The sequence below is a fragment of the Blennius ocellaris genome, assembly GCF_963422515.1.
Source record: "Blennius ocellaris genome assembly, chromosome: 24".
Taxonomy (NCBI): domain Eukaryota; kingdom Metazoa; phylum Chordata; class Actinopteri; order Blenniiformes; family Blenniidae; genus Blennius; species Blennius ocellaris.
Window position 1 is genome coordinate 16,167,308 of NC_137673.1, and position 21,891 is coordinate 16,189,198.

Consider the following 21,891-nt stretch of genomic DNA (forward strand, 5'->3'; position numbering starts at 1 on the left):
CCCGTTAGCTGAATCGTGTTTCCACACACTCGTAGCCTCGTTCTAGTTACTGACCAGCCTTTAGTTGAGCAGCATTAGTGTGGAACAAAAGAATCAAGTCCATCCTGAGTGGATCTAAAGGACTCGGATCTGGTTCCTGAGCGGCCAGACCCCCCCGTGTGGAGCGGCGGCTCGGCCTGCTAGTTAGTATTTGCTTTATGTATTAGTTTAGCAGTTGTGCACGAAGAGCACTGCACGAAGAAGTCAAAAAATAAGAATTAAAATTAAAAAAAACTGTGCAACTATTCTGATTTTTGCCACAATTAAAGGTTTGGATTTGCAGATGTAAAATGTTGCTTTGTTGTTTATTGAACAATATTTACAAGACAGCTGAGGATCCTTCAGCCACACACACACACATCATGTGGAGTTCTTTGTGACGGTGGTCGGTCAGTCCGTCGCCGTGGCAACCGCGCTCCTCGCACCTCGGTGGCCCTCGGCGACGTCGGGGGCCCAGAAGTGCGGGTGGTCCTGGTACCACTTCACTGTGGGGGGCAGGGTTAATACTCAGTGGGGGGGGGGGGTGTTGAGGTGTGTGTGTTTGCCCACCGGTGTGTCGGATCCCCTCGGCCCAGCACACCCGCGTCCTCCAGCCCAGCCGCCGCAGCTTGTCACTCCTGATGGGGTAGCGCAGCTCCACCCGCGGCCTGCCCACACACATTCACCAGCTTTCACACCGACGCCGCCGCCGGAGGCTAGCGCCGCCGCCGGAGGCTAGCGCCGGCGCTCGGTGCAGGATTTACCTCTCGGGCACAAACTCCACCCAGTCCTTCGCATCGCAGGCCGGCACGTTCTTCACCTGAGAGGAAACGGAATTTAAAAACCTCTTGGAGGGGGGTGGTTAGAGAGCCACCCCCTAACCCTAACCCCTAACCTCGACCCTAACCCCACCCCAACCCCAACCCCAACCCTAACCTCGACCCTAACCCACCCCTGACCCTAACCCCACCCCAACCCCAACCCTAACCCCACCCCAACCCCAACCTCGACCCTAACCCCACCCCAACCCCAACCCACCCCGAACCCTGACCTCAACCCCTAGCCTCGACCCTAACCCAACCCCAACCCACCCCGAACCCTGACCTCAACCCCAACCCTTCAGCGACGCACCATGCAGACCAGTTCCCCGGCCAGCTGCGTGATGGCGATCTCGAAGCTCGCCCCCACATTGTAGGTCTCCCCCACGGCTCCCCGCTCCAGGACCAGCAGGAAGGCGTCCACGGCGTCACTGACGAACAGGAAGTGGCGGGACTGCGGCAGCGTGCCCTGGACGGTGCTGCGGGAAGACACGAGCCTTGAGCGGCCATGTTTGTTTCTTCAAGACAAACGGAAGGAACCGGCTGGGCCGGTTTGGGACGTACCACTTCTTGTTCATCTGCAGGAGGGTGAGGAACCTCGGAATGACCTTGAAGGTCATGAAACAAGATCTTGACTAAGAGGGAAAGACTCGAGACGTTCATGTGTTCCACGTGTGGTTTCCGGGGCTTTACCTTCTCCGTGTGCTGCCGGGGGCCGTACACGTTGCTGCTCCTGGTGATGACGATGGGAAACTGGCGACAGACGCACAGAGGTGTTGGGTTTCTCCTCGGTCCAACTGAACAACGCGTCGGGTTTTACCTTGAACCGGTCCCAGTAGGACCGGACCAGACATTCGGCGGCCGCTTTGGTGGCGGCGTATGGATTGCAGGGCCTCATGGGACTGCTCTCGTCGAACGCCTGCAAGGACGCACCGTCAACAGAAAAAGCCATCAGGGTGTGTGTGTGAGGGGGGGGGGACCGGTCCGTGTACCTTCCGGCCATTCGATTTTCGTTTTGATGTCGGAGAACGAAAAACCGGAAACCATCCGATTTTCGTTTTTCTCTTTGATATTGGGAAACGAAAAACAGGAGACGAGCCGTCTCCTGTTTTTCGTTTTTAATTGAAAATTGAAAAACGATGAGGTTGGCGCAACCGTCCAAAAACATTTGAAGAAGTTTTAACAATACAATGTATACGAGCGTATCAGAAAGATGGGGGGAGAAAGTCAGTCAGCCTGTAGGGGGCAGCAACACAATGTGCCGTTGTTTACCCTCCCAACAAGCGAAGAAGAGACTCCACTTCTGGTTTTCCCTCAACTCAAGCTTGAAATAAAGAATTACCGTCGGATTTTATTTCCCAATTTTTGTTTCAGAAACGCATATCGGGAAACCGGAAACCATCCGATTTCCGTTTTTCAATTTTCAATTTAAAAACGAAAAACGGGAGACGGCTCGTCTTCCGTTTTTCGTTCTCCAACATGAAAAGGAAAATCCAAGGCCGGAAGGTCCAGGGACCAGGGACCCCAGTGTGGCCAACCTGGTCCGCGCTGGGGCCGTACACCTCGTCGGTGCTGACGTAGATGAAGCGCTCCAGCCGGTGTGGCGCCTGATGGGCGGCTCGCAGTAACACCCGGGTCCCGTCCACGTTGACCCGCCGGAAACTGGACGGGCACTGGAAGGACGACTCTGCAGGGACCAAACAGGGAATTCACTGACGGCAGCTTGCGTCCAGCTTGTCCAGCCCGTCCCAGCTTGTCCCAGCCCGTCCCAGCTTGTCCCAGCCCGTCCCAGCTTGTCCCAGCCCGTCCCAGCCTGTCCCAGCCCGTCCCAGCCTGTCCCAGCCCGTCCCAGCCTGTCCCAGCTTGTCCAGCCCGTCCCGGCCCGGCCCGTCCCGTCCTGTCCCAGCCCGTCCCAGCTTGTCCCAGCTTGTCCAGCCCGTCCCAGCTTGTCCCAGCCCGCCCAGCCTGTCCCAGCCCGTCCCAGCTTGTCCAGCCCGTCCCAGCCCGTCCCAGCCCGTCCCAGCTTGTCCAGCCCGTCCCAGCCTGTCCCAGCCCGTCCCAGCCTGTCCCAGCCTGTCCCAGCCCGTCCCAGCTTGTCCAGCCCGTCCCAGCCCGTCCCAGCCTGTCCCAGCTTGTCCAGCCCGTCCCAGCTTATCCAGCCCGTCCCAGCTTGTCCAGCCCGTCCCAGCTTGTCCAGCCCGTCCCAGCTTGTCCAGCCTGTCCCAGCCCGTCCCAGCCTGTCCCGGCCCTCAGGGGACTGAAGGAGGAAGAAGAAACTCACCAACGTGCGTCTTGGCCGCCAGGTGGAAAACCACGTCGACGTTTGCCGTGTTGAAGATGTGGTGGACCAGCCGGGGGTTGCACACGTCCCCCTATGGAGGCAGCAGTAAGTAGTAGTAATAGTAATAGTAATGGTAATAGTAATGGTAAACAAGGTGGTTGTTGGTCCCCCTGATGGAGGCAGCAGTAAGTAATAGTCATAGTAATAGTAATGGTAAACAAGGCGGTTGTTGTCAGTGCTCACCTGGATGAAGGTGTAGTTATCATCAGTGCTCACCTGGATGAAGGTGTAGTTATCATCAGTGCTCACCTGGATGAAGGTGTAGTTGCTCCGGTCCTCGATGCTCTCCAGACTCCTGGGGCTGCAGCAGTCGTCCAGCTGGAAGACAAAACCACACGCTCGTGACATTGGTTCCGATTCTACTCACAAGATACAATTCTAGTGAATAATACAACATAAATAGCTAGAGAACATGACTCACCACATCCAGATTGAGAACCCTCCATCCCGGCTGTGAGTTGACGAGGGAACACACCAGATGGGAGCCGCTGCAGCACAACAGACTTCAGTTTCTCCGTCACAACCAGGAAGTGAATTTACGACATGACATCAACCTACATGAACCCGGAGCCTCCGGTCACCAGGACCGTCCGCTGAACGTCCATCCTCCGCTTCAGCCGCGCTTCCCGCACGGGCGCTAAGTCTTCATTTCACCGCCTCGACGTGCACAACTTCCTTCATTTCGTGTTGACAAGCGAGCTTTGTGTCATGTTGACACGTTGAAAGTGGGCGGGGCGGTGTAGCGTGTGTCGAGGGGCTTCTGCTCCCTGATTGGGCACTCAAGGTGACGTACAACATGCGCGTAATACGACTGGGTAAGAGAGCAGTCAGTCATTCTGTCAAGTTCCGGCATTTGCGACAAGAGCGGAAGTCGTTTAGTTTAGAAAATATTAGCCTGTTCATCAACGACGGAGGTTTTGAAGACAGTCGTCAGTTACACACCATCAAAACAGAAGCGAATCACTTTTTGGTAACACATACAAGTGTATTTCATAAACATCCCTAATGTTTCAAAGGGGAAAGACAAAACAATCTTCGTATTTGCGTCTATTATTTCCAGACAGTGACTTCCGGTTTCCTCCCCCAGTGTGTGTAACTTCAACGCGCTTGACTCTTCTTCGACTTCTGGCTTCGTGGCTTCATTGAACTGATTCGCTGACGTTTGTTCCTCCACGGCGTCCAAGTGCGTGAGCAGCGGGATGTCGTGGCTCTTCCTGGCCGCCGCGGCCGTCGCGCTGCTCGGCTCCGAGGTCTGCGGGAGAACCGTGACGGGACTTTTCCGGAGCGAGGCGGCGAGGCGGCAGAGAGGCCAGTTCATCACTCGGTTCATGTTCCAAGGTAAAACGCGTGCGAACGCAGCACGAACAAACCTCTGCTTAGCACAATAAAAGACAAACCTCTGCTTAGCACAATAAAAGACAAACCTCTGCTTAGAACAATAAAAGACAAACCTCTGCTTAGCACAATAAAAGACAAACCTCTGCTTAGCACAATAAAAGACAAACCTCTGCTTAGAACAATAAAAGACAAACCTCTGCTTAGCACAATAAAAGACAAACCTCTGCTTAGCACAATAAAAGACAAACCTCTGCTTAGAACAATAAAAGACAAACCTCTGCTTAGAACAATAAAAGACAAACCTCTGCTTAGCACAATAAAAGACAAACCTCTGCTTAGCACAATAAAAGACAAACCTCTGCTTAGAACAATAAAAGACAAACCTCTGCTTAGCACAATAAAAGACAAACCTCTGCTTAGAACAATAAAAGACAAACCTCTGCTTAGCACAATAAAAGACAAATCTCTGCTTAGCACAATAAAAGACAAACCTCTGCTTAGCACAATAAAAGACAAACCTCTGCTTAGCACAATAAAAGACAAATCTCTGCTTAGCACAATAAAAGACAAACCTCTGCTTAGCACAATAAAAGACAAACCTCTGCTTAGCACAATAAAAGACAAATCTCTGCTTAGCACAATAAAAGACAAACCTCTGCTTAGCACAATAAAAGACAAACCTCTGCTTAGCACAATAAAAGACAAACCTCTGCTTAGCACAATAAAAGACAAACCTCTGCTTAGCACAATAAAAGACAAACCTCTGCTTAGCACAATAAAAGACAAACCTCTGCTTAGCACAATAAAAGACAAACCTCTGCTTAGCACAATAAAAGACAAACCTCTGCTTAGCACAATAAAAGACAAACCTCTGCTTAGAATGACTGGTAAACCTGCTTTTGTAGTTTATTACATCACCTGGAGTTACATTGAGTGTTTCTGTGTTCAAGCCTCCTCTTTCTCTTTCTCCTCCTCTTCCTCCTCCTGCTTCTCATCCTCCTCCTCATCCTCCTCTTTCTCCTCCTCCTGCTTCTCCTCCTCCTCCTCTTCCTCCTCTTTCTCCTCCTCCTGCTTCTCCTCCTCCTCCTCTTCCTCCTCTTTCTCCTCCTCCTGCTTCTCCTCATCGTCCTCTTCCTCCTCTTTCTCCTCCTCCTGCTTCTCCTCCTCCTCCTCTTCCTCCCTCCTCTTCCTCCTCTTCCTCTTTCTCCTCCTCCTGCTTCTCCTCCTCTTCCTCTTCTTCCTCTTCCTCATCTTCCTCCTCTTCCTCCTCTCCTCCTCGTCCTCTTCCTCCTCCTCATCTTCCTCCTCTTCCTCCTCCTGCTTCTCCTCCTCCTCCTCTTTCTCCCTCCTCTTCCTCCTCTTCCCCCTCCTCCTCTTCCTCCTCCTCATCTTCCTCCTCTTCCTCCCTCCTCTTCCTCCTCTTCCTCTTTCTCCTCCTCCTGCTTCTCCTCCTCTTCCTCTTCTTCCCCCTCCTCCTCTTCCTCTTCCTCATCTTCCTCCTCTCCTCCTCGTCCTCTTCCCCCCCCCCCCCTCCAGGTGATCATGGTCTGTTGGTGGTCCGGATAGACCACCCCCCCCTGGCCGTGGAGAAGGAGTCCCGGCTGCTCCTGTACCAGGACCTGGACCAGGACCTGGACCAGGACCTGGACAAGCTGAGCTGCTCAGAGAAGCACAGCAGAGCCCAGTTCACCAGTAAGACCTGTCCTCTGAGCTTCGTCCTCCATCAGTCCTTGTCTCACCCCCCCCCCCCCCCTGGTGTCTTCATCCTCCAGTCCTCCTCAGCCAGGACGAGCACAACCAGACCATCCCCCGCCAGTCGGCGCCCACGCTGTGGCAGGTCCTGTACGCCGACCGCCACACGTGTCAGGTCAGTACCTGGGGGGGGGGGGGGTTGATCTGATTCCAGTGGACGGTCCCCCGACTCGCTCTGTGCACAGGAGGGCGCCGCCGCCGCCCAGGCCGACCTGAGCTTCGCCGTGCTGCTGTTGAACCCCGACTCTGCCGGGAACCCCCTGGACCACTTCAGCGCCGAGGAGGCAGGTCAGACCGGTGGCGAGGAGTCCACCCGACGGCCGGCGTGGGCACAACTCAACACGTTCCCCCCCCCCCCCTCCCCCCGCAGGCCTGCACACCTTCTACTCCCTGCTGCTGCTGGCCTACCTGCTGGCCGGCTGCGTCTACGGCCGGCCCCTGTACCAGGCCCTGAGGAAGGGGGGCCCCATGCACGCCGTCCTCAAGGTGCTGACCACGGCGCTGGCGCTGCAGGGCTGCTCCGCCCTCTGCAGCTACGTCCACCTGGCCAGGTGAGTGGCGTTGGGGGGGGGGGGGGGGGGGGGGGGGGGGGTTTGTAGTTCCCTCACTGAGACCTGCTGGGGCCTGCAGGTTCTCCAGAGACGGCTCCGGTCTTCCCCTGATGTGCGGCCTGGCAGACTGTAGGCACCCGCCGCTTGTACGCTTTGATCCGCGCTCCTCAGAGCCGTGATGACGTGTCCCCCCGTCCCCCTGCAGTCTGGGACACGGTGTCCCAGGTGTCCATGCTGTACATGCTGCTCAGCCTGGGTCTGGGCTGGACGCTGAGCCGCGGCCGGAAGCCTCAGTCCAGGCCTCTGCAGTGGGACCAGTCTCCGGCCTCCAGGGCCGCCGCCGCCGCCGCCGTCCTCACGCAGGTCCGACACGGCTCCGGAGGACGCCTTCAGTTTGTGCGTCGGCGCTCCATAAGGTGTTGGTGAATTTGCAGGGGGCGCTGCTGCTGTGGGAGCGCTGCTCGGCGGGGGGGGGGCCTGGCCGGCCTCCTCCTCATGGCGCTGAGGGTGGGCCTCGCCCTGCTGCTGGCCTCCGTCCTCTACCACATCGTGTCCACCGAGAGGAGCGCGCTCAAGAGAGACTTCTACCTCGCCTTCGCCAAGGTAAAGCACGTCATGAGCAGGAGCCCCCGGAGGGGGGTCTTGTTTCATCGCTTTGCTCTCCACAGGGAAGCTTCCTGTGGTTCCTCTGCCATCCCGTCCTCGTCCTCAACGTCCTCCGTCTTCAACGCCCACCAGAGAGACAAGGTTTGAGTGACGGAGCCCCCGCCGTGTTGACGGCCTCCTAAACTGAGAGCGCCGTTCTCCCCCTGCAGGTGGTGACCGTGGGCGTCGTCCTCTGCCAGTCCATCTCCATGGTGACGCTGTACCAGCTCTTCCTGTCGCGCTCGCTCTACTGGGAGGTGTCGTCTCTGTCCTCCGTGTCGCTGCCGCTCACCATGTCCAGGGCGAGCAGCAGGGGGCGCTACTGAGCAGGGCGTCCCAGCCGGCGTGGAAGAGGACACGCTGGAGGGACTCTTCCGCTTGGCACTTCCCTGGAGGATCCATCAAAGCCGGCGCCGGGCAAGAACCGGGCGGCGTCATGGTGACGCAACATCCTACCTCCAGGTCCGAACGGCGACGCCCCACATGACGTCGTCTCCCCGACGCCCCACGTGACGTCGTCTCCCCGACGACCCACGTGACGTCGTCTCCGCGACGACCCACGTGACGTCGTCTCCCCGACGACCCACGTGACGTCGTCTCCGTGACGACCCACGTGACGTCGTCTCCCCGACGCCCCACGTGACGTCGTCTCCCCGACGACCCACGTGACGTCGTCTCCCCGACGCCCCACGTGACGTCGTCTCCCCGACGACCCACGTGACGTCGTCTCCCCGACGCCCCACGTGACGTCGTCTCCCCGACGACCCACGTGACGTCGTCTCCCCGACGACCCACGTGACGTCGTCTCCCCGACGCCCCACGTGACGTCGTCTCCCCGACGACCCACGTGACGTCGTCTCCGCGACGACCCACGTGACGTCGTCTCCCCGACGACCCACGTGACGTCGTCTCCGCGACGACCCACGTGACGTCGTCTCCCCGACGACCCACGTGACGTCGTCTCCGTGACGACCCACATGTGGACGCTCTTTTGAACAGCCGGACGGTGAACACTCACTGTGAATCACGTCGAGGCAACCGCTGCCGACGAGGGTGATGCCGATGTCAAATTACACACGCAGTGGGAATCCTCATCGGAGATTTTGAAACCTTTAATTTTAGACACCGAAAAGCCGACAGCATGTAAAGGCCGGACACCATCCAAGTTGGGGACACACTGCATGGCTTCTGCTGTTTTAAACAAAGCATCATCCAAAGTCAAGTAGCGTGTCGATCCATCCCTTCTCGTCCAGTCCCATTATTACTGTTTGGACACATTCTTCGTCTCCGCCCTCAGTTCACACACTTCCAGGCCTGTTGTTTGCTTCATATATCTTGTTCCACAATGACAATCTGAAAGGAAGTTTTGCTATTTAAAATAAAAAAAGGAAAAGTCACAGTTGTAAGTTACATGAAGTTTTTTGTTGTTTTTTTTTATACACGTATAACCTGTGGAAGTATGAAAGCTGTGATCATGGAGGCTGTAATAAAGAGTTAATTTGTCATGGCTTATGCTTGTCGTGATGAACGGGAGGAACAGTGGTGAAAGGTCTGATTAGAAGAAAGTTCGACTTTAAGTAATATAGATTGACTTATTTTAATCTCTTATCATAATAAACTGAAGCTCTCTGGATCACCTTGATCAAACAAGTATTGATTTATTGGTAAAAATGTAACAATGCTGCAATTATAATATAAAGTTAAATCTGGTAACGATAGACAAGAAAAGATTGAAACCTAGAAAGGTTTTGAAATGATGCACCGTATTTGGGACACGTTTTAACGTATTTAAACACAATATATCTTTTGTGTTCGTCAAAATGTCGATTTTATTGTAACATTAAAAAAAAAAAAAAAAAATGAAATCCCGTCACGAACAGGATTCGAACCTGTGCGGGGAAACCCCATTGGATTTCGAGTCCAACGCCTTAACCTCTCGGCCACCGTGACGACGTGGAACATGACGTAACTACGTTGATTTATAAAGTACACACTAATGGAGGTATTCCCGAACATCCGGTTGTGGATTGAATCCGAGAAATTCGCAAAATAAAAGCCCGCAAAAGGTGAAAGACGTAAACGCAACACGAGAATTGTTCCGCCCGCCATCGACCCGGCGTGTCCCCGGTACAGTCAGTTCTCCAACCCTCCACAAGGTGGCACTGTCGCTTCATGAGATGTGCGCTTCACGAGGGCGGTCGAGAGAAAATGAGCCTTAAATCAAAGGTTTAAGGGTTGAAAAAGGTTTTGCAGTTTGTCCAAACCGAAATGCGTCCCAGTCAGCGTTGTGCAGAAGAAAGGTGAAGTGGTAATCTATTACTGTAACTGTATCCACCACTGAAAGTGCTAGAAATTCAGAGCAAGTCCTAGAAAAAGATGATGCGTTCACGTGAAGTAGGAAAATTAGTTTTCCACAACAGAGTGGTTCGCAAAAACAGCAGTAATTCGTCATAATTTCAAATACAAAACCAATATATGGGTTTAAAACACATTCCAGTGCCTTGAATTCCGACTGACACTGCAGCGCGTATTTTAATTTACAATTAAGCGGAATGCGTTGTTTGTTGCTTATTTCCCTTAGTTCCACAATGCGTCATGTGACGTGGCCGGAATAGCTTGCCACCATTGGCCGTTTGACGGAAGGCCCGCCCTCTTCTAGCAAACACTACTAGTACTTGTGGCTGTGGGGAACAGCGTCAACATTAGCGAGGCAAACATGATCAACTGGAAGGTAAGGATGTTTTATGACACGTTCACGCGCCGCGTTTGTTTTCCTTCGAGACTCGGAGTTTTGTGATCACGTGACTTTCAGAGCGCTGACGCTGCTCGAGCTTCATATAGATCAACAATGCTTTGCAGCAATGTCCGCTGACTGTTTCGATCGACCCGTGCAGGGCAACGTGTGAATGAAGAGGATTTTTTATTTGTTTTTATTACATTTTGTGACGTCTGAGCAGTGAACGGTGTGACTTCCCAGTGTGCACATGGTGTGATGGCGTGCAGCTGCTCTTCCCTTTCACACACTTGTTTGTGGGTCTATATTAACCCTCCTGCAAGACAGCTGAGGCCCCTGGTGGGGGGGGCGGCGGGGGCATCTCCTCTTCTTCTCTGGAACTCTCTTATGCAACTGTCCCCAGGCTTTGGACAATGTCCCCATCCTCCTCTACATCCTGGCCCTGAAGACCCTGCTGCTGTGCCTGGCCTTCGCCGGAGTGAAGATCTACCAGGGCAAGAAGGTGGAGGAGGCGGTGAAGAAGCAGCAGGCGGAGAAGAGGGAGCTGGCCCAACGGACGCAGGAGCTCCTGGACAACTTGAAGGAAGACTGAGGACGGGCGTCGCACTGGTACGGCTCGTTCTCGTCCCTCAACAGACTTCCAGCGTGAAAGAAAAGTAGAACTATGATGCTATAGTGTGTTTCCCCCCCTCCAGGGCTCCTGCCACCCACCGGGCAAACAAACAAGCAGCAGAGACTCTCTTGTGTCTCAGGGGACAAAACAAGTTCAATATGTTGTACAACGGTTTGACTGAAGCAGGTTTTTATAAGATAAGAAGACTCACGTGTGTTTTTATACCTGGAGTGGACATGACATCATTATAGGCTTCAGTGAAAGTGAAATTCTGTTCAGCCAACACTAGTTTGACAATTCTGCTTATTTATTAAAAAAAAATAGATCCAGCTGTTTGCTTGTGAAGTTATTATACATTATCACAGGTTTGTGCCAAAGTTTTATAAAGAATTAAAATAATTTGTTTCACATATGATGAGAGTGTGAGTTTTTTTTAAATATGGAAGATTAGGAAGAATTTAAAACTCCCACTAGACGTGTAAATTCTGAAGGTTGTTCTCTGTGTTTCCATTGCTGAGATCAAGCATCTTGCCACGGAGCTACGAAGATCAAAGGAAATCAACTTTGATTTGCTTTGATCTCGGCATCTCCATGGCAACAGCTGCTGATAGTTTTTTAGTATATTTTTACACCGTCCTCTTAGTTGTAGTTGTTTTCTCTTCATTTAAAACAATGTTGAATAGCTGTGGGAAGACTTTTATTCTTTATACGAAATAGTATTTCTAATGTTTTTAAATATACTATGTCTTTAAATTTGTATGTGCAAGAGGCTATAAATAGTTTATTATGGGGTTTTTCAAAACTATGGTATGACTCCGAATCTGTTGAAGAAGCTATTTGAAGAAAGCGAGACGGTGAACACATCAGACTGAGGAGGAAGGATCTGACACAGAAACACGTGCTGGAGAATCAGTTTATTGCAGGTTCGTCTCTCAGAGCTTCATAAGGCCAGAACGACGTCATGTGATCAGGAAACGTCAGACGTCTGTGGCGGTCGAGCTGCTCTCAGGAGCAAAACCACCTTCGCATCACTTTAAGGCAAGGAAAAGAGCTGAGGCCGTTTCTTCGTCGTCTCTGACGCTTTACTCCGACTTCTATAAAGAACTTGTATTAAGAACGGCGCCGCCTGTGGAGGACTGGAAGGGTGAATCATTCTTCCCTTAGTTCACAAGAGCCTGCGTCTCCTTTTACACCACGTTTCAAGTGAAAACAATCGTTTCAGAACAGTTTTGCGTTTACACCATGACATTTTGAAAATGAAAATAACATCGCGAACATGCTAGGCCACAAGTTGCCGTTTATTGGTTGTTTTTGTTTCCAGAATTTTCAATGTCTCTGAACATTGTTGTCATGGAAACGGAGCCCAAAATGCTTTAAAAGATTTGTGCTTTCACTGGTAAACATTGTCTTGTAAGCGTGGCTGATACTCTTCAACCATTCACACTTGTAGCGCATGAAAAGTACAAGTAAGCCTCTCAGATCAGCAGCGTGACGTCGTTAGCGACGGACTGCTGCTTTCTTCTCCAACTTCTTCCTCTAATTTTCAAATCCAAAACACAGAAATGGTGGGAATGGTTGGAATGTTCTCCAGAAACAGATTCCCCCGGTCAATGGAGGGCAGCACTCTCCCCCTCCACACTGGATGCATGGTTTTCACTCTGGTGTCGGCCGTCTGACCTGTGGTCGTTCTACTGAAGCGGTTTAGCGACATGCAGGTAGGCGAAGTGGATCTCCCGCTCCGCCGGGCAGGTGCTGCTGAACTCCACCCGCTGGGCGGCGCAGTTCAGGTAGCGCCACACACCCGTCATCTCAGCGGGGATCTGCAGCCCGCGGTACTTCTGGGCCACGACCTGCAGAAGAGACGCTACATAGTACTGTGTGTGTGTGTTTTAAATGACCAGTACACGGACCAGTACTAGCCTTTAGCTACTGGCCGGTACCAGTACTAGCCTTTAGCTACTGGCCGATACCAGTACTAGCCTTTAGCTACTGGCCGGTACCAGTACTAGCCTTTAGCTACTGGCCGATACCAGTACTAGCCTTTAGCTACTGGCCGGTACCAGTACTAGCCTTTAGCTACTGGCTGATACCAGTACTAACCTTTAGCTACTGGCCGGTACCAGTACTAACCTTTAGCTACTGGCCGATACCAGTACTAGCCTTTAGCTACTGGCCGATACCAGTACTAGCCTTTAGCTACTGGCTGGTACCCAGTACTACCTTTAGCTACTGGCCGATACCAGTACTAGCCTTTAGCTACTGGCCGGTACCAGTACTAACCTTTAGCTACTGGCTGGTACCCAGTACTACCTTTAGCTACTGACCGATACCAGTACTAACCTTTAGCTACTGGCCGATACCAGTACTAACCTTTAGCTACTGGCCGATACCCAGTACTAACCTTTAGCTACTGGCCGATACCAGTACTAGCCTTTAGCTACTGGCCGATACCAGTACTAACCTTTAGCTACTGGCCGGTACCAGTACGAACCTTTAGCTACTGGCCGGTACCAGTACTATCCTTTAGCTACTGGCCGATACCAGTACTAACCTTTAGCTACTGGCCGGTACCAGTACTAACCTTTAGCTACTGGCCGGTACCAGTACTAACCTTTAGCTACTGGCCGGTACCAGTACTAACCTTTAGCTACTGGCCGGTACCAGTACTAACCTTTAGCTACTGGCCGGTACCAGTACTAACCTTTAGCTACTGGCCGGTACCAGTACTAACCTTTAGCTACTGGCCGGTACCAGTACTAACCTATAGCTACTGGCCGGTACCAGTACTAACCTTTAGCTACTGACCGATACCCAGTACTACCTTTAGCTACTGGCCGGTACCAGTACTAGCCTTTAGCTACTGGCTGTTACCCAGTACTACCTTTAGCTACTGGTCGATACCAGTACTAACCTTTAGCTACTGGCCGGTACCAGTACTAACCTTTAGCTACTGGCCGGTACCAGTACTAGCCTTTAGCTACTGGCCGGTACCAGTACTAACCTTTAGCTACTGGCCGGTACCAGTACTAACCTTTAGCTACTGGCCGGTACCAGTACTAGCCTTTAGCTACTGGCCGGTACCAGTACTATCCTTTAGCTACTGGCCGATACCCAGTACTAGCCTTTAGCTACTGGCCGATACCCAGTACTAGCCTTTAGCTACTGGCCGATACCAGTACTAGCCTTTAGCTACTGGCCGATACCCAGTACTAGCCTTTAGCTACTGGCTGGTACCCAGTACTACCTTTAGCTACTGGCCGATACCAGTACTAGCCTTTAGCTACTGGCCGATACCCAGTACTAACCTTTAGCTACTGGCCGATACCAGTACTAGCCTTTAGCTACTGGCTGGTACCCAGTACTAGCCTTTAGCTACTGGCCGATACCCAGTACTAACCTTTAGCTACTGGCCGATACCAGTACTACCTTTAGCTACTGGCCGATACCAGTACTAGCCTTTAGCTACTGGCCGATACCCAGTACTAACCTTTAGCTACTGACCGATACCAGTACTAACCTTTAGCTACTGGCCGGTACCAGTACGAGCCTTTAGCTACTGGCCGATACCAGTACCGATACAAGTACTAGCCTTTAGCTACTGGCCGGTACCCAGTACTACCTTTAGCTACTGGCCGGTACCAGTACTATCCTTTAGCTACTGGCCGATACCGAGTACACGGACCAGTACTCGCCTTTAGCTACTGGCCGATACCCAGTACCGATACCAGTACTAACCTTCAGCTACTGGCCGATACCCAGTACTAACATTTAGCTACTGGCCGATACCAAGTACCGACACCAGTACTAACCTTTAGCTACTGGCCGATACCAAGTACCGATACCAGTACTAACCTTTAGCAACTGGCCGATATCCAGTACCGATACAAGTACTAGCCTTTAGCTACTGGCCGATACCAGTACTAGCTTTTAGCTACTGTCTGATACCCAGTACCGATACAAGTACTAACCTTTAGCTACTTGCTGATACCGAGTACTAACCTTTAGCTACTGGCTGATACCCAGTACCGATACTGAGTACTAACCTTTAGCTACTTGCTGATACCAAGAACCGATACGAGTACTAACCTTCAGCTACTTGATGATGTAAAGTACCAATACAAATACTAATCTATAGCTACTTCCCGATACCAAGTACCGATCCGAGTACCAATTTTTAGCTTCTTGTTGATGCTGAGTACTAACCTTTAGCTACTGTCTGATACCCAGTACCGGTACAAGTACTAGCCTTTAGCTACTGGCCGATACCCAGTACCAATACAAGTACTAACCTTTAGCTACTTGCCGATACTGAGTACTAACCTTTCGCTACTTGCTGATACGAGTACCGATATGAGTATTAACCTTTCGGTATTTGCCAATAGCGGGTACCTTTATGAGTACTAGCCGTTAGCTACTTGCCGATACCGAGTACGATATGAGTACTAACCTTTAGCTACTTGCTAATGCCGAGGACCGATACGAGAACTAACCTTTAGCTACTTGCCGATGTTAAGTACCAATAGGAATACTAATCTTTAGCTACTTGCCGATACCAAGTACCGATACAAGTACTAGCCTTTAGCTACTGGCCGATACCAGTACTAGCTTTTAGCTACTGTCTGATACCCAGTACCGATACAAGTACTAACCTTTAGCTACTTGCTGATACCGAGTACTAACCTTTAGCTACTGGCTGATACCCAGTACCGATACTGAGTACTAACCTTTAGCTACTTGCTGATACCAAGAACCGATACGAGTACTAACCTTCAGCTACTTGATGATGTAAAGTACCAATACAAATACTAATCTATAGCTACTTCCCGATACCAAGTACCGATCCAAGTACCAATCTTTAGCTTCTTGTTGATGCTGAGTACTAACCTTTAGCTACTTGCTGATACCAAGAACCGATATGAGTACTAACCTTTAACTACTTGCTGATACTGAGTACTAACCTTTAGCTACTTGCTGATACTGAGCACTAACCTTTAGCTACTTGCTGATACCAAGAACCGATACGAGTACTAACCTTTAACTACTTGCTGATACTGAGTACTAACCTTTAGCTACTTGCTGATACTGAGTACTAACCTTTAGCTACTTGCTGATACTGAGTACTAACCTTTAGCTACTTGCTGATACTGAGTACTAACCTTTAGCTACTTGCTGATACTGAGTACTAACCTTTAGCTACTTGCTGATACCAAGAACCGATACGAGTACTAACCTTTAGCTACTTGCTGATACTGAGTACTAACCTTTAGCTACTTGCTGATACTGAGTACTAACCTTTAGCTACTTGCTGATACCAAGAACCGATACAAGTTTTAACCTCGAGCCACTTGCTGAGGCAACGCACCAGTACGAGTACCTACGAGTATTTATATACAAACGATTCTCAAAAGTCCCGCCTCGCCACAAACCACCTCCACACTGCTTGTGCGTTGATGCTCCATGTACCTCCAACCGCCGGGAAGCTCCAGGATAGACATCACTGGCGTGTATGCCCAGAAACTAGCATGTAGCATGTAGCACAGTAAAGCTAATGAGCGACATCGGGCTAACACAAGGTCCAGATGTCTCTGGTGATGAAGTCGCCGGTGTCGTCCGAACTACCGTGATGCTCAGCAGGAAGCGGCGGCGAACCTTGAGGATGTGCAGTTTGGGCAGCAGGTTGCAGTCGGCCAGCGTCAGGTCGGGACCGTCCAGGAAGCTTCTGCTCGACTCGGGCAGCTCTCCGGAAGCGTCGCCGTCGATCTCTTCGGTCAGAGGAGTCCTGAGGAAGTCGTCCAGCCGCCGCAGAGACTTCAGCAGGGCGTTCTCCAGAGCTGCGGTCAGAGAACCATCAACCGTCTGGCTGGAAACCCTCCGACGCCGTCTCTCCGCGGTCACGCAAGAAAACAATTCTAAACTTCCCCGGCTCCTCTTTCACAGGCCTTACCGTCGTTGGCGTCCTTCCTGGAGTTCTTGATGTACGCCGAGAACTTGGCAAAGACGTCGATGCCGGCCGTGTTGGCTTCCCGGTGTCTGGGCGCCAGTCTGGGGAAACTGGAGTCACACAAGGAGTCGTGAGGCGACGAGAAGGCCGGAGCCACAGCGTCGGTCTGGTGTGGAGTTTACCAGGGTGGAGCCAGCTGCTCCTCCAGGAACTCCTCCATCTTGTTGACGTCCACCTTGACCTCGCCGTTGAAGGTCATGAAGGGAGGGTTTGTTCCTGGAGCCAGGTCCTTCAGCTCTGCAGGTTTCCTTACAAAACATCTCCGTCTTTACTGGGACTTTCCCACTCTTCCTGCTGCTTTATCAATACTTTTACTGAAACTCGTTGATTCTCTTTTCTACTTTTTATTGCAACTTTATTGATAGATTTCCACTATTACTGGTACTTTATTGAGGCTTTGTAACTTTTTTGCTGCAACTTTTTCAATAGTTTTAAACCTCTAATACAACTTTATTGATACAATTCACTTTAACTGCTACTTTTTAACTATTACTGCTACTTTATTGATACTTTTTAACAAAGACTGTTTTTTTTAATAACATAAAAATTGTATTGCCACTTTTTCACTATTACTAGTACTTTATCAATACTTTATAATGTTTGCGTTACTATTATTCTTAATTTATTGATACTTTCATATAGTCTTAATTTATTTGATACTTTTTAACTTTTATTGCTACATTATTGCTACTTTTTAATTATTGTGGTACTTCATTGATTCTTTTCAACGACTTTAAGATATTGTTTCTTTTAAAAGACAAATTATTAGGGAAAGATGTTTTTTTACCTGACAAATTGCATCTAATCTTTCCCTACTAATTTGTTGCTAAATTAGAAATACATTTATTCTTTTTCAATAGTACCGGTACCTTATTGATAATTTTAAATTATACTTTAAATTTTTACTGCTATTTTTTAACTATTACTGCAACTTTATTGATACTTCTTAACTGTTTTCACTACTTTATTGATACTTTTTCACCATTGCTCTTAATTTATTGATACCATTTAAGAAATACTGTTACTTTATTGATACTTTTAATGTTTATTGCTCCTTTATTGCCACTTTAAAAAAAAAAAGAAGCTATTTCTTGTATGTTTTTGATACTTTTTGACTACTTTAAGATATTGTTTCTTTTTAAAAGACAAATTAGTAGAGAAAGATGTTTTTTACCTGACAATGTACATGTAATCTTTCCGGACTAATTTGTGGTTTAAAAAGAAACAATACATAAAAAAATGGACTCATTTCAACTACTTTTTTTTATGGCTACTGGCAATTTATTGATCCTTTTTAACTTTTATGCTACTTTATATTTTTTAGCTATTTGTGGTACTTTATTAATGCTTTTTAGTAATTGGTAGAACTTTATTGATACCTTGTCACTTTTATTAGGTCGTGGCAATATAGGGGGGAAACCACAGCCAGGCACACACAAAGTTTCATCCTAAATCGTGTGTGTGTGTGTGTGTGTGTGTGTGTGTGTGTGTGTGTGTGTGTGTGTGTGTGTGTGTGTGTGTGTGTGTGTGTGTGTGTGTGTGTGTGTGTGTGTGTGTGTGTGTGTGTGTGTGTGTGTGTGTGTGTGTGTGTGTGTGTGTGTGTGTGTGTGTGTGTTAAATACCTCTTGAGGTCGACTGTGGTCACATTGAAGACGACTCCTTTCAGCCACAGAATCATGAAGAGTCTCTGAGAGAACGGACAGTTGCCGACACTCTCCCCATCACTTCCTGCCTACACACACACACACACACACACACACACACACACACACACACACACACACACACACACACACACAAATGCATAAAAAAAATTTTAAAAGGCAGACTTTAAAAAAAAATATGTTTGAATTTGCTTTTAAATGTCTGATTTTATTCATTTTTAAATAAGTTTGAATAAAAAAGAGCCTGATTTTGATTTAAAAAAAAAAAAAAACAACCTCTAAATTCTAACAAATAATAAGACTAAAGAATAATCTTATTTTTTCTCTGGCCCATTCCAGTATTCCAGTAACAGACACACACGATCTGTGTGGTTTCATCACAAAAACAACCAACAGTGCCAACTGGTGGCCTGGCATGTGGACTACATCATTTCCCACGTTTCTGCCATTTCCGTGTAAACGTGAAACCTTTCTAAGACGAAAACACGCAGGCGATGCGTTTTCACTCGGAGCGTTGCCGTGGAAACGGGGCCGAACACAGACGCCAAGTCTCACCTTCACAAACAGCTCAATGGCGGGGAAACCAAGTTTTTGGATCGTGAGGTCGTACCAGGACATGATGGCTCCGAATCCACAGAGCAGAAGATAAGAGTCCACGGATCAAGAAGATAAGAGTCCACGGATCAAGAAGATAAGAGTCCATGGATCAAGAAGATAAGAGTCCACGGATCAAGAAGATTAGAGTCCACGGATCAAGAAGATTAGAGTCCACGGATCAAGAAGATTAGAGTCCACGGATCAAGAAGATTAGAGTCCACGGATGAAGAAGATAAGAGTCCACGGATGAAGAAGATAAGAGTCCACGGAATAGAAGATAAGAGTCCACGGAATAGAAGATAAGAGTCCACGGATGAAGAAGATAAGAGTCCACGGATGAAGAAGATAAGAGTCCACGGAATAGAAGATAAGAGTCCACGGAATAGAAGATAAGAGTCCACGGATGAAGAAGATAAGAGTCCACGGATGAAGAAGATAAGAGTCCACGGAATAGAAGATAAGAGTCCACGGATGAAGAAGATAAGAGTCCACGGATGAAGAAGATAAGAGTCCACGGATGAAGAAGATAAGAGTCCACGGATGAAGAAGATAAGAGTCCACGGAATAGAAGATAAGAGTCCACGGATGAAGAAGATAAGAGTCCACGGAATAGAAGATAAGAGTCCACGGATGAAGAAGATAAGAGTCCACGGATGAAGAAGATAAGAGTCCACGGATGAAGAAGATAAGAGTCCACGGATGAAGAAGATAAGAGTCCACGGATGAAGAAGATAAGAGTCCACGGAATAGAAGATAAGAGTCCACGGATGAAGAAGATAAGAGTCCACGGAATAGAAGATAAGAGTCCACGGATGAAGAAGATAAGAGTCCACGGATGAAGAAGATAAGAGTCCACGGATGAAGAAGATAAGAGTCCACGGAATAGAAGATAAGAGTCCACGGATGAAGAAGATAAGAGTCCACGGAATAGAAGATAAGAGTCCACGGATGAAGAAGATAAGAGTCCACGGAATAGAAGATAAGAGTCCACGGATGAAGAAGATAAGAGTCCACGGAATAGAAGATAAGAGTCCACGGATGAAGAAGATAAGAGTCCACGGATGAAGAAGATAAGAGTCCACGGATGAAGAAGATAAGAGTCCACGGAATAGAAGATAAGAGTCCACGGATGAAGAAGATAAGAGTCCACGGATGAAGAAGATAAGAGTCCACGGAATAGAAGATAAGAGTCCACGGATGAAGAAGATAAGAGTCCACAGATCAAGAAGACAAGTGTCCACAGCGCGTTATTGCCCAAACAACAAGTCCTGGTCGTCTCTCCGCCGGCAGCTCTGTCTGTAGCGTCCACGCCTCCCACATGAGCTGACGCAGGCACATTTCAGTGTGATGTGATGGACGGAAGAACGAGGGATTACGCTCACATTAGATTTACCACAGAGCAGAGGTTCTACACTTCATATTGAGGCATCGTGTATCTGGGGGGAGGTGAGGGTTCTCACTGTGGGTTATGTTCAAGCTCCTTTTTTGTCAAACTCTAAATATGAAGGATGAAATTAACAGAGACTCCGTCATTCCACCAAGATTCCTCGTGGGTGGAGGAGGAATCTGACATCACAATGGACTCAGTGTCTCCATAGTCCTGTGGGCAGGGGGGACAACTTTTGGAAAGACCTGAGCGGACCCAAACTCGGCAAAGTTAGGATCTGATTTAATAAGATTCTCAATCCTAGAACTGAGATCATATATTGAGTTCCAAGATGTTCGATCCTCCATCCCATTTCTTACTTCCTCGGTCCTAAAACCTAGACCCCCCCCATCTTTGATCCTAGAACCGAGATCATACGTTGAGTTCCAAGATTTTAGAACCTCAATCCTTTATCTTAGATCATAGGTCTAAAATGCTAGATCCCAGAACCAAAAATCATAGATATTAGATCCTATGTCCCGAATTCTACATCCTACATTGAGATTCAAAATTGTAGATCCTAGCACCTAGATCCAAGAGCTAGGATCATGGATCCTAGGTCCTGATTCCTCAATTCTTGATCCTACACCCTAGATCTTTAATCCTAGAACCTACATAATACATTGGAAGCCCAAGTTTTTACATCCCAGATGCTGGAACCTAGGTTCTGGAATCTAGGGTCTAAGGTCATAGATCCAACATCTTAACTCCACATGGTTGATTCTAGATCCTGGATCTTAGAACTTAGATTGTAGAGCCTATAGCCGACATTCTATATCTTATATCCCACAGCTTTGATCGTAGACCTGAGAGCCGAGATCTGAGATCCTAAATCCCAAATCTCTGGTTTTCAGCTGCGCAAACCTTCAAATCTCAAATGAGATCTTATGAGCGTTGGATGTGGGTTGTGTTGCACCTGGGCGTGCAGCGCTGAGAGTTCTCCGAAGCAAACAGCAGGATAATCCGCTTACAGAGTGAGAATGAGGAGCTTAACCCCGCGTGCCACAGGAGGCCACGCCACACGTTTCACCAACAACTTGGTGGGGGGGGGGGGTCAGTTCTGAGGTTCTTCAGCTCCTCTGTAGAGGCTCCGTGAAGCCTCCAGACTGTGTCATGGGAATATACCTTTTGTTTTCATTTCATAACTTGTATTTCATACTGATTTATAAAAATGGTCCAAAAAACCCCTAAAAGAAATAATATTGGAAAAGTGGTTAAAATAAAATCATTGTTATCTTTTTTGGAGAGGAAATGGGAAAGGGGGGGGGGGGGGGCAAAAAGAAGAAATGACAAAAAGAAGAAAATGACAAAAAAAAATGAAAGGAACATTTTTTTTAAAAAGTTTTAAAAAGGAGGTGAGGGAGAGGAAAATAAAAAAATGACTAAGAAGGAA

The 21,891-nt window shown here is 49.0% G+C and overlaps 3 protein-coding genes across 4 annotated transcripts; 1 reads left to right on the top strand and 2 right to left on the bottom strand.

Annotated features, from left to right (window-relative positions):
* Positions 1-350: 350 nt before the first annotated feature.
* Positions 351-3,894, bottom strand: tgds (TDP-glucose 4,6-dehydratase). The gene is made up of 12 exons (XM_080519955.1): positions 3,736-3,894; positions 3,599-3,665; positions 3,427-3,495; positions 3,118-3,208; positions 2,375-2,523; positions 1,657-1,755; positions 1,530-1,589; positions 1,401-1,444; positions 1,150-1,315; positions 783-838; positions 589-686; positions 351-524 (listed from the first exon to the last, which is right to left on the bottom strand). Exons 1-12 carry the CDS (start codon positions 3,780-3,782, stop codon positions 430-432), a joined length of 1,041 nt encoding a protein of 346 aa, XP_080376081.1. The 5' UTR covers positions 3,783-3,894; the 3' UTR covers positions 351-429.
* A 463-nt stretch (positions 3,895-4,357) lies between these two features.
* Positions 4,358-7,924, top strand: gpr180 (G protein-coupled receptor 180). The gene is given in 12 exon segments (XM_080519954.1): positions 4,358-4,515; positions 6,052-6,207; positions 6,288-6,382; positions 6,453-6,555; positions 6,638-6,818; positions 6,898-6,947; positions 7,024-7,181; positions 7,253-7,287; positions 7,289-7,421; positions 7,487-7,528; positions 7,530-7,565; positions 7,634-7,924. Coding segments are annotated over 12 exon segments (1,284 nt in total). The 5' UTR covers positions 4,358-4,376; the 3' UTR covers positions 7,790-7,924.
* A 3,851-nt stretch (positions 7,925-11,775) lies between these two features.
* On the bottom strand, positions 11,776-19,125 carry LOC308147667 (chloride intracellular channel protein 5). Of its 2 annotated transcripts, none has more exons than XM_080519956.1 (6): positions 19,031-19,125; positions 18,434-18,543; positions 16,934-17,059; positions 16,755-16,861; positions 16,460-16,641; positions 11,776-12,660 (listed from the first exon to the last, which is right to left on the bottom strand). In XM_080519956.1, the coding sequence occupies exons 1-6, from the start codon at positions 19,091-19,093 to the stop codon at positions 12,499-12,501; spliced, it is 750 nt and encodes a 249-aa protein (XP_080376082.1). In that variant the 5' UTR covers positions 19,094-19,125; the 3' UTR covers positions 11,776-12,498. The 2 variants fall into 2 exon arrangements, with proteins under 2 accessions (XP_080376082.1, XP_080376083.1); XM_080519957.1 differs by having other exon boundaries at positions 18,434-18,539; positions 19,031-19,060.
* Positions 19,126-21,891: the final 2,766 nt, after the last annotated feature.

Bases quoted from the DNA above. Each gene is read 5' to 3' on its own strand.
- tgds (XM_080519955.1), bottom strand. From the start codon at position 3,782: ATGGACGTTCAGCGGACGGTCCTGGTGACCGGAGGCTCCGGGTTCAT. The intron at 1,316-1,400 runs GTACGTCCCAAA...GTCTTCCCGCAG, and splicing joins CTGCAGATGAACAAGAAGTG to CACCGTCCAGGGCACGCTGC. The intron at 687-782 runs GTAAATCCTGCA...GTGTGTGGGCAG, and splicing joins GTGGAGTTTGTGCCCGAGAG to GCCGCGGGTGGAGCTGCGCT.
- LOC308147667 (XM_080519956.1), bottom strand. From the start codon at position 19,093: ATGTCCTGGTACGACCTCACGATCCAAAAACTTGGTTTCCCCGCCATT. The intron at 18,544-19,030 runs GTGAGACTTGGC...GTGTGTGTGTAG, and splicing joins CCATTGAGCTGTTTGTGAAG to GCAGGAAGTGATGGGGAGAG. The intron at 16,642-16,754 runs GTAAGGCCTGTG...CTCTGACCGCAG, and splicing joins CAGGAAGGACGCCAACGACG to CTCTGGAGAACGCCCTGCTG.